The sequence below is a fragment of the Acomys minous genome (genome assembly GCF_964271855.1).
Source record: "Acomys minous genome assembly, chromosome: 19".
In the NCBI taxonomy this organism is placed as follows: domain Eukaryota; kingdom Metazoa; phylum Chordata; class Mammalia; order Rodentia; family Muridae; genus Acomys; species Acomys minous.
The window spans coordinates 34,538,305-34,554,837 of record NC_140499.1 but is presented as its reverse complement, the minus strand read 5'-3'; the positions used below and the strand labels follow the sequence as shown (position 1 = coordinate 34,554,837).

At 38.8% G+C, this 16,533-nt stretch overlaps 1 protein-coding gene and 1 pseudogene across 4 annotated transcripts in view; both read left to right on the top strand.

Annotated features, from left to right (window-relative positions):
- Nucleotides 1-16,533, top strand: part of LOC311590410 (rho GTPase-activating protein 20-like) — a 54,252-nt gene that overhangs the window by 17,680 nt on the left and 20,039 nt on the right. Inside the window, exons 3-4 of one of the 3 annotated variants that reach the window (XM_084769352.1) lie at nt 451-527; nt 12,846-13,025. In XM_084769352.1, coding sequence (XP_084625478.1) covers nt 526-527; nt 12,846-13,025 — 182 coding nt within the window. In that variant the 5' untranslated portion in view covers nt 451-525. Of the gene's footprint in view, nt 1-450; nt 528-6,602; nt 6,760-9,869; nt 9,991-12,845; nt 13,026-16,533 lie in introns of those variants that run through there. The other 2 variants (XM_084769351.1, XM_084769353.1) reach the window with 2 other exon arrangements.
- On the top strand, nt 1,271-1,908 carry LOC311590194 (putative ribosomal protein uL13-like; annotated as a pseudogene). Its single transcript has 2 exons — nt 1,271-1,325; nt 1,406-1,908. The product of its transcript is annotated as a putative ribosomal protein uL13-like (transcript).

Below are 16,533 nucleotides of genomic sequence, written 5' to 3'. Positions count from 1 at the left end.
GACCAAAAAAAGTGCAGCCAGTTCTTATCCATTTTCCGTAGAAGTGTGCACATGCTGTGCATGACAGTAAAGCTGTAAAATGATGGGAGGACAGTAGAGGAGGAAGGAAACGGTTCTACTCTTTTTAACCACCCATGCCTGCTGCCATAGTGAAAGAGAACTCAGAATGCCAAATTCGAGCACTCATGGCTCCTTAGTCTCCTTATATTACACACAAGCTCTTACCTGTCCTGTTTGAGTACCCTTTACCCAAACACTTACTTTTAAGATAATTATGTCAGACTGACAGTCTTCCAGAGAGGTTATATAAAGAGAAGAAACCAAGGTAGCCATTCTACATTAGAAGTGTCATTACAGAGTGTAGATTATAAGTAATGATTAGACAGTAACTGATTGTTTAATCATGTACTTTTAAGTTATTTTATTGCATTTCTTCTGTACTTTTTATAGGTGCTGTATTTAAAGCAACAAACATGGATACAGTGAGTGACATCATGGAAAAAGTGGTACTGATGATAGGAATGCATGTAAGTTACGTTCAGACTACTTCAGGTTAACATCGAGTGCTGTTCTTAATTTCCACAAAAGTGCAGATATGTATATAAATATATGCAGAGGATATTTGTTCATGACGAATTTACAAATCATATAGTACAATCTCCTCCCTTTGGAACTAAAGCATCTAAGATATAATAAGTCTTTAGAGTAATATTTTTCTTGAATTTTTGTCCAAAGTTCAGTTGAGATGAAACATACAGCCCAATGGCATTGAATTATACTTTGAGCCTCACTAATAATAAACTTCATCATAATAAATAATTGAGATTACTTGGTCACATGCATATACCTGATTTAAAGGATGTCAGTCTTAGAGGGAATAAGGTTTTTCTTTCTTTTCTTTTAAATTATATTGTACATCCTATATGGTATATAATTCCTTCTCCTCTCCCATTCTTTCCTTTTTCATTTCTCTGTGTAGGTGTAGCTCTATGTGTTTTTTAATCTTTAATAAATGTGTCTCTTTTCTTTCTCTCTGCATACTTATTTGTGTATTTCTTTGTCTTTCTGTTTTTTAGCATGCATGTGTATCCTGTGTAATTATGTCTCTCTGGGTGTGTATCTCTGTACGTGTATATGTCCCTTTCTATCATCTTCTGTGACTGTGTATGATCTCTTTCTCCAGCAGTCGGTCTCTCTATCTCTGTTTTTCTTTCTGTCTGTCTCTGTCTTTCTCTCTCACTCTGTGTGTGTATGTATGAAGGTGGTGTGCATGTCTGCCTGCGTGAGTATTTCTTCCAGCTTTAGTACCTATGAATTCTGTGGGGGTACTGACATGGTTTTTTAACAATTAAATACAAAATTCAACAATAAAGTACAATTAATTATAACTCCAAATCGAAAATAGTGGTAGTTCTATGCTGTGAGAGCGTCAGCATATCTGGAAATTTCTACAGAAACAAGTTAAAGTATTTGACCTTTCTCTGGATACTGAAGAACACCAACCCCTCTTCAGGTCCTTATCTCTTCTGAGCTGCACTTTTTAGAGCACAGTGGGAGGCACAAGACCAAGAGAGGCCAGGCTGCCCTGGAATGACTCAAGGTGTGAGATGAGATCCCTCCACCCTATGACAAGAAAAGCAGATGGTGGTCTCTGCTGCCCTCGAGGGTGTGTGGCTGAAGCCTACCAGAAAGGTTGCTTACCTGGGTCCTCTCGCTCATGAGATCCTGTGGCAGTCCCAGTCAGCACCAGCCACTCTGGAAGAGAAACGGAAGGAAAAGGCCAAGACCCACTATCAGAAGCTGCAGCAGCTCTTGAGGCTAGGGAAGCAGGCAGAAAAGACAGTGGAGAAGATCAGCAGGTTCACAAAGGTTCTCAAGACCAAGAGACTCCTGGTGAGAGCCCAGTAAAGACTGTTTATGCCTCCTGCCTGCCTGGCTTGCACTTCCTCCACAGCCCTCAAGAGAAGTGTGTGTGTGTGGGAGGGGGACAAAAGGTGCCTGTTGCAGTTATTTTGTATCTGTATGGCCTAGGAAGCCAGTAACTGACACAAAGAGACTGAAATGTAACTCAAAGCTGCAGGGATTACCCTGGGCAGAATCCAAACTGCTACTATTCTACTAGTAACCTAAAACTACACTAATCTGTTTCTGTGTCCTCATTACCTACTATATCCCAAGCACTTGCCAATCTGATGGGCTTTGGGCAGCTTTTCTCCACCAACTCCCTGTTAATTGTCCATATTCAACTGTCAACTCCTGGCTCCTCCTGCTCTCCAGGAAGCCCCGCCTTCCACTCCCTGTTCTTCTGCCCAGCCGATTGGCTAAAGAAAGCTTTATTGACAACTGCTGCATCCACTCAAGGCATTCCCCCACGGGTTCCTTAGGCACTGCTCCTGTGGGTAGAGTATCCATTTAGATAGCTCTTGTTGAGTTTTATTACATTGGATTGACTTGGGCTTCAGTGTTTAAAATGAAAAAGAGTAGCTGGGCTGTCCTGTCCATCTGCCCCTATGACATATTCTGCATCTGTGAGCATGGGGGCCACACACCTGGGCTTGATGACATGGCCAAACACATGGGCTATATTTACTCCATCCCTACAGCTGGAGGGTTCTGTGTGATAGTAAAGTATTTGACTGTTAAAAAGAGAGGAAAGGAAGGAAGAAAGGAAGGAAGGAAGGAAGGAAGGAAGGAAGGAAGGAAGGAAGAAACCCTACTAGCTAGAGAGGTGTCTCAGCATCCTCCAGAACCCACATGGTAGCTCAGAGGCATCTATAGATTACAGGGGATTTGATTCTCTCTTCTGAGCTGCTCAGGTCACATGGTACACAGAATACATGTGAGCAAAACACTTACATACAAAAGTAAGTCTAAAATGGACATGTAACATCTTTAATTTTTTCTGGATGCTCCAAGCTATATAGCCTCTGTTTTGGAATGATAATTGGAAATCTAGCCATTTCTGTAAATCTGTGTAAAAATACTCAAGTGACATCTCCCTATTACCAGTATTTTTCCCGATTGAGTGAGAGATCCTGTTCAGATTTCTGGAAACTTCCTGACTGAATAAGCTGCTACTGCTTTTGCTGCAATTTTCTGGTGTCTTTCACCAGTTTATTGATAAATAGGTAATAGTGATAGAATCATCAGATGCAAATGGATACGAATTATAAACATGAGAAGACCAAGAGTGCTTGCAAGGCTGACCTTTTACAGGTACTGAAAATGTGAAGTTCTAAGACATACAATGGCCCTCAGACAAGCAACAGAAACAATGTCTGTTGGAGAAAAGAGATCATGTTCTTGTTGTTCAAGTCTTTTTCATGTTTCCTAAAAGCAATCTGGGGACATTCTTGAGTATTCGAAGTAAACTGAAACTGGACTACTATTATTTTTCTACAATATTTATTTTCATGTTTTTGTTCACTGGGTAATACCCAGGGCATAATCCACCACACATTTGATTTTTTTTTTTACAATGGCACAGGGTATTGCTATTGAACCCAGGCAGGTAAGGGACTCTCAAAACTCAAGTCATAACCAAATGAGTACTGAAAATGCAGGCATGAGATGAAACCACATGGTCTTTTTGCTTCTTGAAAGGAATGTTTTCCATTTATTTATTAATTTTAACTTTTTTACAGCCTGATCCCAGTCCCTTGCTCCCCACATCCCAGTCCCACCCTCACACCCACTTTCCCCTATTTCCCTTCTCCTTTTTCTCAGAGAAGGAGCGGCCCCTACAGTGTATCAACCCACCCAGGCACTTGGAGACGTGGTCTGGCCCACAGTCACTGGTTTTCAGGAACACATTCCAAGAATACACGTGTGGGAAGGGAATTCAGAAATGTTTGTGAGAAAATTTCAAGTAAACAAGGCTAAACTCTTGTGACCTCAGTTTCCTCAAAAGCACTGAATTGTTCTTTGAATTGGTGGAGTTTTTTCTTGTCTCTCTGAGGTCTAGGAAACAGGAGTGAGTTTGCTTCTACTGCTATTATTCATATGCCTCTATGGAAAATCATGTTTTGCCACATGCAGCTTCTCCTTGTGATTGTGCACTTCACTCATGTGACCTTTCTTAGCCCTCAGAGTGTACCCTGTCTGATACTCTGAATGAGGTTGCCTATTGCATGCAGCATTTGTCTGCTGAATTTTTAGGCCTCACTCTCCCAGGGTCATTCCCTGAAGAAAGTGTATAATGATCTCATGTATCATACAGACAAAAACTCAAAATTCTGTAGAATTTTTGTTATTGGGTGTTTTATACAAGCAGAGGATCTTGTTGTCACCAACATAATTAAACCTAAAAAACTCAAATCACGAAATATTCATTACAAAGATATGCTAAAATATAAAAGAAGGAAGCCACAAATTCTGACTTGTGCATTCAGACATGGCAGGATTTTCCCACGTAAGTTAAACAACATTTGCAAATAACAAATAAGGCTGGAATATTCTTAAACACAATATATATAAATGATAAATAAGGCTGAAATATTCTTAAAGACAATATTTGCAAATGAGAAGGCTGATATTTTCATAAGAAAATGCAATACAATACACCTCAAATTCCAAACTCATAAAAGCTAGTAAATATACACACATGTTGCAACATCCAAGCTAAATAATAGAACAATTTTAAATGAGTGTTTAAAGAAGCACGTATTTTTTCCACATCATTGACTAAAATCTCTTGATCTTTCCCTAAAGCAATGGTGGTAGTTGGATATAGTTGCCCATTTTTCTGTAAGACACTGATGCTCACGTAGTATCCTATCCTAAAGAAAGGACTCAGTCTTACCAAAGCATCTTTTAATTTCATCTATGTAACTTCCAGTCATATAAAGTTATAGAATCCTGATCAAACTTACAGGAATGTCTATGAAGTGCCTTCAATAAAGAACATGGAAAAGTTAGAATAAAATGCTATAGCTCATAGCTGACTAGAAAGTAAAAATCTTTCTTTTACAATATTTATGAATATATGAACTAGTCCTTATATACAAGTTGAAACCAACTTCATGTTTGCCTTTCTATGTTTCTATATGATAAATCACTCTGACCAAAAACTACTTGGGGATTAAAGGCTGTATGTCAGCTGATGGTTACAGGCCAGCATGAAGGAAAGTCAGGGCATGAGCTCAAAAGCAAGAAACTTGGAGGCAGGAACTGATACAGATATTATGGAAGAATGCTGCTTACTGGCATATGACCTGTGGCTGGTTCAGTCTACATTTTATAAATTCCAGGACCAACTGTCTGAAGTTGACACCACTACACTGATCTGGACCCTCCCATATCCACTGTCAATCTAAATGTATGCCCTCCAGAGTTGCCTAAAAGCCAGTCTAATGACGGCATTATCCCAGACATTCCCTCTTACCAGACATGTTTTAGTTTGTGTCATAGTGCCAAAACCAAACCAACCAAACAAACAAGCAAACCAAAACAAGAAACAAAACAGATGTAGCACAATTGATCTGGCGTCAATTTGACACACAAATATCTTTTAATAAACCATGACTTTGTTCTTGTTCATCAAAATGTCATGTTAGTGTCTTAATAGCATACTAGAAAGAGTATAACACTGTGTTCTACAGTCTTTATCAATTTCAGGACTTTATAAGTCCAAGTTATGTTTAAGCATCCAATGTCCCTTTGTACATTCAAAGTCTCTCAACTGCAAACTCACGCAAAAATAATGCGTACGTTCTAACTTAAGGTAAAGCAATGTCACAGTCATAATAATACTAAACCAAACCAAATCTTAGTACCTGATATCCGCCACTCTGAGTCTCTGCGTCTCCAAAATGCCCAAGCAGCTCCATTTCCTCTGCTTCGCATTCCCAGCACATAGTTTAGCTCCAGGCTCAGGCAGCTCTATGCACAGCTACTGCTGCCCTCGATGCTCTTTTCCTGACCATGGTTTCTCCAATGTTCTGGGATCTCCACAGACTGAGGCTGTCCCCTCACCAAGGTCTCCTCTTGGCCTTTCTTCAGGTATATTAACCTGCCAACACAAGTGGTTCCTCTCATTCTTTGTGTAGAATTGAAACTTGTGGGCCTTTCCTCAAGTCTTTTCAAAAGAAAACACTTTGAAAGTCGTCCTTTTAAGATATACAAGTCACTTACAAAGTTGAAACTCCAGAACATTGTCTCTTGAAAGCTCCAAAGTCTCCACAAGTTAAAATCTTTCAACTATTGCATCCTGTAAAATAAAAAATAGCTAAATGCTTCTTAACTCGCCAAGAAAAAGCCAGAGCACAGTCCTAATCAAATCAAATCAAAGCAGACCAAATCCTAATCATAATCAGATAAAAGCAAAGCAAAAGTCAAAAAGTGTAAGCATTCCACATAATATATTGAATGCTCACCGTCCTCTGTGTTGCCAAGGGCACCATTCCCCCAGGTCTGCCCTTTGCAGCTACCCACCGGCTACATCTGTGTAGGGAGCCTTGGTCGGATGCATGCATGGTCCTTCTTCGTTGGTGCATCAGCCTCTGTGTGCTCCCCTGGGTCCAGGTTAGTTGGCTTAGTTGGTCTTCTTGTGGAGCTCTTGTCCCCTCTGAGTCCTTCTGTTCTTCCTCTCTTTCTTCTCCAAGACTTCATGTGCTCTGCCCAATGTTTGGCTCTGCTCTCAGCACCTGTTGTGATCCACTGCTGGGTTGGAGCCTCTCAGAGGACAGCTATTCTAGGCTCCCATCTACAAGCATCGCGGAGCATCATTAACAGTGTCAGCAGCTGGCTCTCTCCCATGAAGTGAGTCTCACAGAGGACCAGGCATTGCTTGGACATTCCCTCAGTCTCTGACCTATCTTTATCCCTGTACATTTTGTAGGTAGGGTAAATTTTGGGTCAAAGTGTTTGTGCATGGGTTGGTGTTCACCTCCCTCCACTAGGAGGCCCTATTAGTTAAGAGGGTGGCCTCTTCAGTCTGCAGGACCCCTGCTACTAGGATTCTCAGCTAGAGTCACCCCCATATCCTCCCAGAAGCCTACCCTGTTGTAGGTCTGCAGTCTGTCTCAGAGATGGCCCAGCCGCCTTTCTCTTCTATCTCACGCCCTCTGTCCTCCTGTCCCCTCTTCCCCATGTCTGCTCTCCACCTTCATTTTTCTCCATACTCACTCTCCTACCCTGTAACCTCTCTTCAACCATTTCCTCTGTCCATACTATTTCCCACTCAGAGTGAGATTTTTACTAATCTTTAAAAAGTAATAACTCATGTCACAGATTGCCTTTCTACCCCGTAGTCATCTTTTTACCTTTTACGCAATAAAATTGTTTTGAAATCAAATTTTATCAAGCCCTGTTTAAAAGAGTCATAATACTCCTAGTTCTAGATCCTACTATGCCACTTTCCATGCTTTCAGGGCATAGAATTATAATTTTCTCTCTGATATATAATTATATAGGTTTATTATATATAATTATAATTGGATCATTATTTTTTCCATATCCTTTCTTCTATCTATCCCTTCCTCACTCCCTCTCAAATTCATGTTTTCTTTTTTTTTTTTTTTTTTTTTTTGGTAGTTACTACTTAAGTACATAACTATAAAAATAGAACCTGGTATGTTTGATTAGTGTTGATTTTATGTACATTTCAGAGGTGATCATTGGATTTAGATAATAAATTTGGTGGCCATGCCTTGGGAAGACTAATATTTCCTTTTTCTTCATTTCTTAGATGCCTATATTTGTTGGAGAAAGAGTTCTAGGAAATTTCCACCTTCCACATTAGAATTTCAGTTGATATTGTTTGTTTAGGCATCCATATTGCTGAATCAACACACATAAAGCTTCTTTACTACTCCTAGAAGACACGAACTCAGAGTAGATTTTTAGTTCTCTGTCTTGCCCATGTTTCTTGCCCTCTTTCTGTGTTTTCTCCTGAGTCTAATTGGCTGCAATTGTGTAGAAAATGTATATGTTGGGCCTAGGTGCCACAGAAAATGCTGTTATTATATTTTAACCAATTGTCTTGTTTTAATGACATTTTCTTTTTGATGGGAGGAGGGTTACACTTATCTGTACATATAAGTGCCTACATCTATCTATCTATCTATCTATCTTAGTAGTCAGCTAATAATTATGCTTGTTTATTAAATAGAGGTAGTAAGTTCCCCTCTAAGATCTATGAATTTATTATTCCTGGGTAACTGGCTAGATTTCTAGTAGCAGATATGATTTTCATTCTGTGGAATTGACCTTAAATCCAATTTTATAAAGCTGTTAGTTTCACCAAGATGAGGTGCCCCCGTGAAACCCTTAGGAACATCTTGTCATGTTAGTTATTGTTGTAGTTAATAGTAACATGTGTGTAAAGCTATTGGTTGCTTTCCTCCTTGATAAGCCTGCATAAAACTGTCCACTCCTTTGAAATCTAATCATAATAAAGAAGTCTTTCCAAGTGAGAACTAGCATGGGTGTTAATATTCTGATAATTGCCACAGGTCAATGCAGAGCCATGCATGTGTCCCTCTGTCAAAGCCCAAGGAAAGGATTCTTTTTTTGGAGAAGAACTATTTTACACATTTGTGATGAAGGCTATTGTTTGTTTCCTTCTTTTTAATCCCCCAAAATCCTTCTATACTCCATTTTGAGAAGGTCCAGGTCGGGGGTTTCTGAAAATATGCCCTCCCTGGCTCATCACAGGTTAAAATTATTAGGGAAACCTGATAATTTTCTTTACATCTATTTGGTTGTAAACAAAAATAAGTGTAGTTTTGGAATTAAAATACATACATTTATTTTTGATTTGCTTTTATTTACCACACTTTAGTGCACCAGTCATTTGAAGTGAGAATTATTCAGCAGGATATCTTTATGAAGAAATTTTCAGTTTGGAAGAGTTTTCTTACTTAATTAATACTGTAACATAACCCATATCAGTTAAAGTATAAAGTTACCAGAAGGCATAATTTATTACTGTCACCAGAATTCAATCATTTTAAAGACATAGACATTCTCATTTTAAATTATCTGTCACCGGGTGGTAGTGGTGTACACCTTTAATCTCAGCACTAGGGAGGCAGAGGCAGGTGGACCTCTGTAATTTGCAGGCCAGCCTGGTCTACAAAGTGAGTCTAGGACAGCCAAGTCTATCACAGAGAAACCCTGTCTCAACGAAAAGAAAACAAAAAAAATCTGTCATAGATCACTTTGTGTCCAAAGTATACAACATATGAAATTATGAGATTTAGAGTATTTCTCAGATGTTTCAGCCACAAGTTTCATATCACTAGGCTTTACTATATAAACATTAGTGTGTGTGTGTGTGTGTGTGTGTGTGTGTGTGTGTGTGTGTGTGTGTGTCCTTTTTTGTACTCTTCAAAGCTGTCTGATTTTTCTGTTCAGGAGGCTTTCTGATTCTATCTCAGTAAAGCGTGTTTATCTTTAAAGTGTTCTATGATTTTTTTTTCATCTGTTAGACTCTAAGGTTCACAGTGGTAGTAGCTTTTGCTGCCTATTTACCCAAGGACTTTTAATAGTATAAAAAATTAGGAATTGAGAATCTTTGGAATGATTATAAATTCCACAATGTTGTACACAAGAATTCCTCTTATTGTCATGTGCATATTATTGTAGTTATCTATCTATCTAACATCTATATTTTTCTGTCTGTCTACTTATTATCTATCTGTCATCTATCTATCATCCATCTTATATATGACATATATCCAATATACATACATATATTTATTTATGGTTGTGAAAATCTGTTATTCCTTACAAACTCATATGGTTCAATAATATTTTTGAAAGCCAAAAGTGTGAAAGGAAATGAAATGCTGGGCCACTTAGTCAGTGATGTCATGAGCTTTGCCATCTTGACATCACAGTGCCCTCTCACTTGACAACTACAGAATGTTCAGACTTCAGTGGTTGGTCTGCAGACTGCTGTAGGCAGCCGTGGTGTTTAGTGGCAGGAAAGAGAGGGAGAATTGGACGGCCGTTGAGTGGTTCTCCATTCCAGGCTCCACTGTAAAGGTATTTTTACATGACTATTATGATTCTCATGATAGGCTGATGGTGCCAGGAAGGGTTCTGTCCTGATTCCTCCAGATCCTGTGATCTCAGTCTTCACTCAGCAGTGGCTTCATGAAAAGTCACTCATGTTAGCAGCATTTAGAACCATTCCCCCGAGTAAACAAGGTTACCATGTCATGGAGGTGTGTTTTACGCTCTACAGGAGAATGGTGTCTGTATATGGTAAAAAAAAAATATTTTCCCAAGTTCTGAGAGAGAATTATTTCCTGTTGCATCTAATTATGGAGTCCATCATGACCACAAGGGTTTGTTGGAAACTGGTCAGATGTCAACTGCAAAATCTCCAGAACACTCTTGTTTTCGGTACATTGGTATTGTTTCAAATATATATTCTGTTCTTTGGAACCTAATTCTCAATATTTCAACATTGATTCAGATTAGACAAGAATTTTCCAAACATGTTCATTCATTTTCAATGTTGTTTATCATGAAACTGAGTTGGCACTATTCTTTAAAAATACCTTTCTATTGTTACTTGATGTATGTAATGACAACCATAGGCTGCTGTCTCTCTCTCACACTGATTCACAGGCATCTTCAGTGCCTTCTTATGAAAATCTGGTGTGTTTCTGTACAAATCCTCGAACAATGTAGTGTAAGTTTTGGGCAGAGTAAATAGTCATATAGGAAAATATGTATTTTAAATATTCAATTGTATGAGCTGGGCACTGGAAGAAATTTTAAAAAAAAAAACCGAGGCCACTCGATGATTACAGGGAAGAATTTACTATGGATCAGAGAAGAAAACTGTTCAGAGTCATCTAGTAGATTTCAGAACAAAGTGGAAAAAAGACTTAATGTGATTAAGCTGTTTAGTAGAGAAAGGAGAATGCCAGGAGAGAGAAGTGGAGAGAGCTGGGGTAAAGAAAAAAACTGCCTTCACAAAGGGATAGTGGTTCTCCAACATTCTAGGTGCTAGCATAATGTGGAGGAGATGGGCTTGTTTGGGAACTGACTGGAATCCAGGCGGGGACTTTGTGATGTAGAACAAGTAATTTTACTTTCCCTTCAGCTAACTGAGGCCAGCATGAGTGTTGCTATCCTAATCAGGATATCAGGAGCCACAGGTCAGTGGGTGGCATCTGTCCTTTTCCCAGAGGCAAGGGAAATGGATTCTCTTGCTGGACAAGAATTAGTTCACACATTCTTGATTAGGACTGTTTTTTGTTTGTTTGTTTGTTTGTTTGTTCATTTGTTCATTTGTTTCTAGCTGCAATAAATCTTTCTCCACTCCATCTTGAGCAGGACAAAGACTGTCATCTCTGGGTATATGTGCTACCCAAGACCTATCTAGTTTAACTCATTGGGAAAACCTGATTATTTTTCATATCTATTTATGTTTGCTTACAGAGTAATGGGTAGGTTTAGTTATAGCATTTCAATGCCAATACATAAATGTATTGCTATATTTTTTTAATTATATCCCAATGTATCAGTCCTTTGAAAGAAGAATTATTCAGTAGAAAATCTTCATAAAGGACTTTACAGTTTGGTAGAGTTTTGCTATCTTAATTACTACTGTAAAATTACATAATAAGCTACACAGTATCCAGAAGGTACAATTTATTACTATCACCAAAATTCAACCTATTTGAAGACATAGGCATTACAATTTTCCATGACTTTCCATGATTATTATGTGTGCACGGTATCCTGCATATTTAATTATGAGATTTGCAGAGTATCTTCCAGGTTGTTTTAGTCACAATTCTTTGTATCTGTAGGCTGTGCTGTATAAACTGAAAAACCCATGTATCCTCTTATGTACTAATTCACATGAACCTTTCTCTATAGACTTCAATGCTGTCTGACTTCCTTGTGCATACAACTTTCTGACTGTATCACAGTAAAGTACATTACCCTTTAAAATCTACAATGCTTACATCTTTTCGACTCTTAGACTCACAGGATTAATGATATCTACACGCTGTCTTTTTCAAGTCAACCTTTGATAAGTTAAAAGAATTAGGAATTTAGAATATTTGAAGATAAATGTAGATTTCATAATGTTTGGCACAAGCATTCCTCCTGTTATTGCACACATATTATTGCAGTTAGGAATGTTTAAAAATCACTTTTTTTTTAAAGCGCCATATTTTAAAAAGGCCTTCATTTCATGTTTGACATTGATTTGTGCTTTTTTGCGAATCCATCTAGTATGTATTTCTTCTTCAATATCATGCCTTGTAGTGTATTTCCTGATTTTATTTTATATAATGAATAATATTCGTAAACCCCATTGGAAAAATAGATATTCTTTATTACTAAATTTTTAAAAATGATTTTAATTGAAGCAGAATTACTTCACTCACCACTTCTCTTACTTTAGACCAGTGGTTCTCAATTTGTGTGTCATGACCCCTTTGGCGGAGGCATATCAAATATCTGCCTATCATACTTACGTTAGGAATCAGAACAGAATAAAAATTAGAGTTATGAAGTAGCAATGAAATAACTCTATGATTGGGTGTCAGCACAGAGTGAGAAACTGTATTAAAGTGTTAAAACATTTGGAAGGTTGAGAACCAGGGATCCTGACCACACCAGATGCCTTTCCTGAAACCCTTCCCATGACCATCACGTCAATACTGTCTGAAAACAGTCTACTTCTTCAGTCTGGTCCCAGTCCTTCCCTTCTTGAGTGACCTCTCCTTTTCTGTTACATTTTAAATCTGCCTAGAAGTCAGCAGAACCGTGCATTGTGAACTGAGCCTGTGTTTTAACCCCACACACCCTTTGAAATTTAGTATGAACATCGGTTATAGAACTTACCCACTGAATATCCTGTTCTCTAGGAGGAGACCTGTACCAGGAGAATCCTTATTTTCAGAGATGGAATTCATTGAGGAGTTCGCCAAGCAAGAAAAACATCGACGTTTGATATGTCTCGGTCCAGTGGAAGTCAGAAATGGCTGGACAAGGAAAAAGCGCTTCTTCTCTTTGTTTAATGATGTTTTGATTGTGTCTAATAACCTGTGAGTATGTGCATCATGCCTGCTTACTATGAGAGCCTACACTTTGATTAGGCTTTAACTTACAAAAATAAGTAGGTTTTTGGGTTTTTTAAAAATATAATTACCCTTCATTCTCTCCCTCCTCATTTTCCTATTCCATATCTTCTCACATTCCTTTCCTTGTTCTCTTTTAAGATCATGGCTTCTTATTTTTTAATTGTTGTTACATACACATATGCACCTTCAGGGACATATATATGTGTGTGTGGATATAAATATACATATATCCTTAACTACATATATACAATCTACTCAGCTAGGATAATGTTTCTTGTATATGTATTTTTTCAGGACTGTCCATTAGGTATTAGATGACCAAGTGGTTTGCTCTTTCTATAAGAGGAGTATTTCTCTTATTCTCAAAATTCCTTAGTATCACAAACTTCTTAATGGATTTTGATCTGTGTAGACTTTCACTATTTTTTTACAAAGGTTTTAGTCAAATTCAGAACATGTGCTACTTATGCTTCTATTCTGCTGTTAGATTCTGGTGAAAATCTAGCTACAAACTTGAAAAGAAGGCAGGAGTGGGAACACAGACCATCAGGGTCACTATCCTGAAGCGTCTGTGTGAGTAATCTGCTTGTGGATCTTGTAGTCCACACAATGAAACATTTTCTCAAAATAAAATATTAAAAACATGAGAAACAGGGTTCCTCTGTTTACAGACAGACTTCAAACCCAAGAGGGAAAAATCCATTTATAATGGGTACTCAGAAGGGGCCACATATGTAAGCATCTCTGAGCTCATAACTTCCAAATTAATGTGAAGAGGTGAGAAGCAGATACCATCCCTACACTAAGCAGAGGACAGGATTGGTACCAGGTAAGTCCTGCTTGGTGATCCTGCAGAGCTAGAGAAACCTGGTGTGATTGAAGCCTTATGCAGGGTTGTATTGTCACATGGAACCAAGGAAGTGTCGTCTGGGACCACATCACATAGAATTTCCAGGGCCATGATCGTTGCCTTGATATTATTCTGAAAGGAAGGAAATTGATACTGACCTTATCAAGTAACTGTTTTGAGGGTGTTCTTGTAAGTACATAAATGAATAGATTGTAGGACAGACATAAAAAAAACAGCCTGTTCACTGTTGGGCATACACTTTCTGGTCATTGGTAAATAATATTCCTTAAGATCCACCTCACACATTGTGATAAAAACCAACTGGGTGCATTTCCTCTGATCAGTCACTCTATGCTCCCATCCTAGAAAATGGTGACTTAGTGTGTGACCTATACAGGCCTAAATAAGTGAATGGTTTGGCTGTCTGTCCGTCTGTCCATTTTTCTTGTCTTTCTCTTCAGCTCCTCTTTGGTCCAGATTGGAGAACCTCACACTTTATTTTAAAATATCGTAATCAGCTCATTTTAAACTTAAAACACTGAGCATTTACCATATAGTGTAGTTGGGAAAGTAATTGGGAAACGGAATTTCAGTTTGTTTTTTGAGAATAAAGGAAGCCAGCCGGGTGGTGGTGGCGCAAGTCTTTAAGGCCAGCACTCAGGAGGTAGGGGCAGTCATATCTCAGTGAGTCTTAGGCCAACCTGGTCTACAAAGTGATTCAAGGACAGTCAAGACTACACAGAGAAACCCAGTCTCAAAAAATAAAACAATCCCCCCCCTAAACAACAACAACAAAAGCAAGGGAATAAATGAAACTAAAGCAGTTGGTTTTCTCAAAGTCTATAAAATTCTTCCCCTTCTGTTGTGTTACAATAGCAACTGAAGCTATTTTGAGATTGTCCTTTGTATTATGGAAACAGGGTCATCAGGGTTGTAAGAGATGATTGTCAATATTTCCATTGTCAAGGCAGATTATCTCTTATCAGAAATATTGTAATTAGAAGCTAGAGGTTTAAGCATTTCTTCTGAATTTGGATTCATATATATGCGTATATGCAATGTGAATATTAAGTCAGATAACATTTCTCTTTGTTGTTTGTTTGTTTGTCTGTTTGTTTGTTTGTTTTTAGAGACAGGGTTTCTCTGTGCAGCCTTGCCTGTCCTGGACTCACTTTGTAGGCCAGGCTGTCCTTGAACTCACAGAGATCTGCCTGCCTCTGCTTCCCGAGTGCTGGGATTACAGACGTGTGCCACCTCGCCCAGTAACATTTCCCTATTATTTATTTTGGAAACATTATGAAATGCATTTAATTAAAAAATAAAACTTGTCCCAAAGTTTGGCTGTGAGTCTCAGCATTTGCTTAGATCCCCTGCTGTGGCGTCTTGCAGAGGGCCTCCATGGGAAGCTCCCATCCTGTTCCCTCTCTTCAAGCACTTCCAGTGTCTATTCTAGTTCTGAATGAGAATTAAGCATCCTCTCTTGGCTCCTCCTTTTTATTTAGTTTCTTTAGATCAGTGGATTATATTATATGTGTATTATATGGCTAATATCCGTTTATAAGTGAGTATATACCATGTCTGTCTTTCTGGGCCTGGGTTACCTCTCTCAGGATGATCTTTTCTAGTTGCATCCATTTGTCTGCAAGTTTCATGATTTCTTTGTTTTTAATAGCTGAGTAGTATTCCACTGTGTAAATGTCCTCCAGTCTATTTAGCTTTTCTTCGGTTGAGAGACATTTAGGTTGTTTCCAGATTCTGGCTATTAAGAATAAAGCTGCTATGAACATAGTTGAGCAAATGTCCTTGTTGTATGGTGGAGTTCTTTTGGGCATATGCCCAGCAGTGGTATAGCCAAACTTTGAGGCAGAGCTCAGGGAGACTTAGGGAAGAGTGGGGGAATAGGAAAGGGACAGGAGCTCCACAAGGAGAACAACAGAGCTAACAAATCTGGGCCCAGGGGACCTACAGAGACTGATGCACCAACTAAGAACCATCCATGACGAGGAACTAGAGCCCCTGCTCAGATGCAGTCAGTAGGCAATACAGTCTCCATGTGAGCCTCATTCTATGAGGAGCTGCCTCTGAAATGGACCCTGCTGCCCACACAGTGATTGCCTGCTCCAGGTGGGGCATCCATGCCAACCCAAAGAAGAAGAGGATGCAGAAAGTCCTGATGAGACTTGATAGGCTGGGGTCAGAGGGTAGGGGAGGAGGGCTCCCCCTTGCTGAGGACTAGGGGAAGGGGAAAATGGGGAAATTGGAAAAGGAAGGGAGGGTAGGACTGGAAGAGATGAGGGAGGGGCCACAATCGGGATGTAAAGTGCATACATTAAAAATAAACTTAAAAAATACATAAAACTTTCTTTTATTTTCTTGGTATGGAAATTATGGAATAAACAAAGCAAGGTTAGTACTCAGCAAAATAGAGTCGGAAAATTTGAAACACATGGCCTTCTAAAAGTGATATTCCTTTAAAATCCATAGTATAGTTAGTCTAAACAGCTACCAGTCACATAGAGAACAGTCAATTGCTATTTGTGACCATTGAAAAGTGTGTACCCAAGAACTTCCTTCAACACATGGTTTGTTGAGGTGCAACTATCACGGCATGAGCTGTGAGCG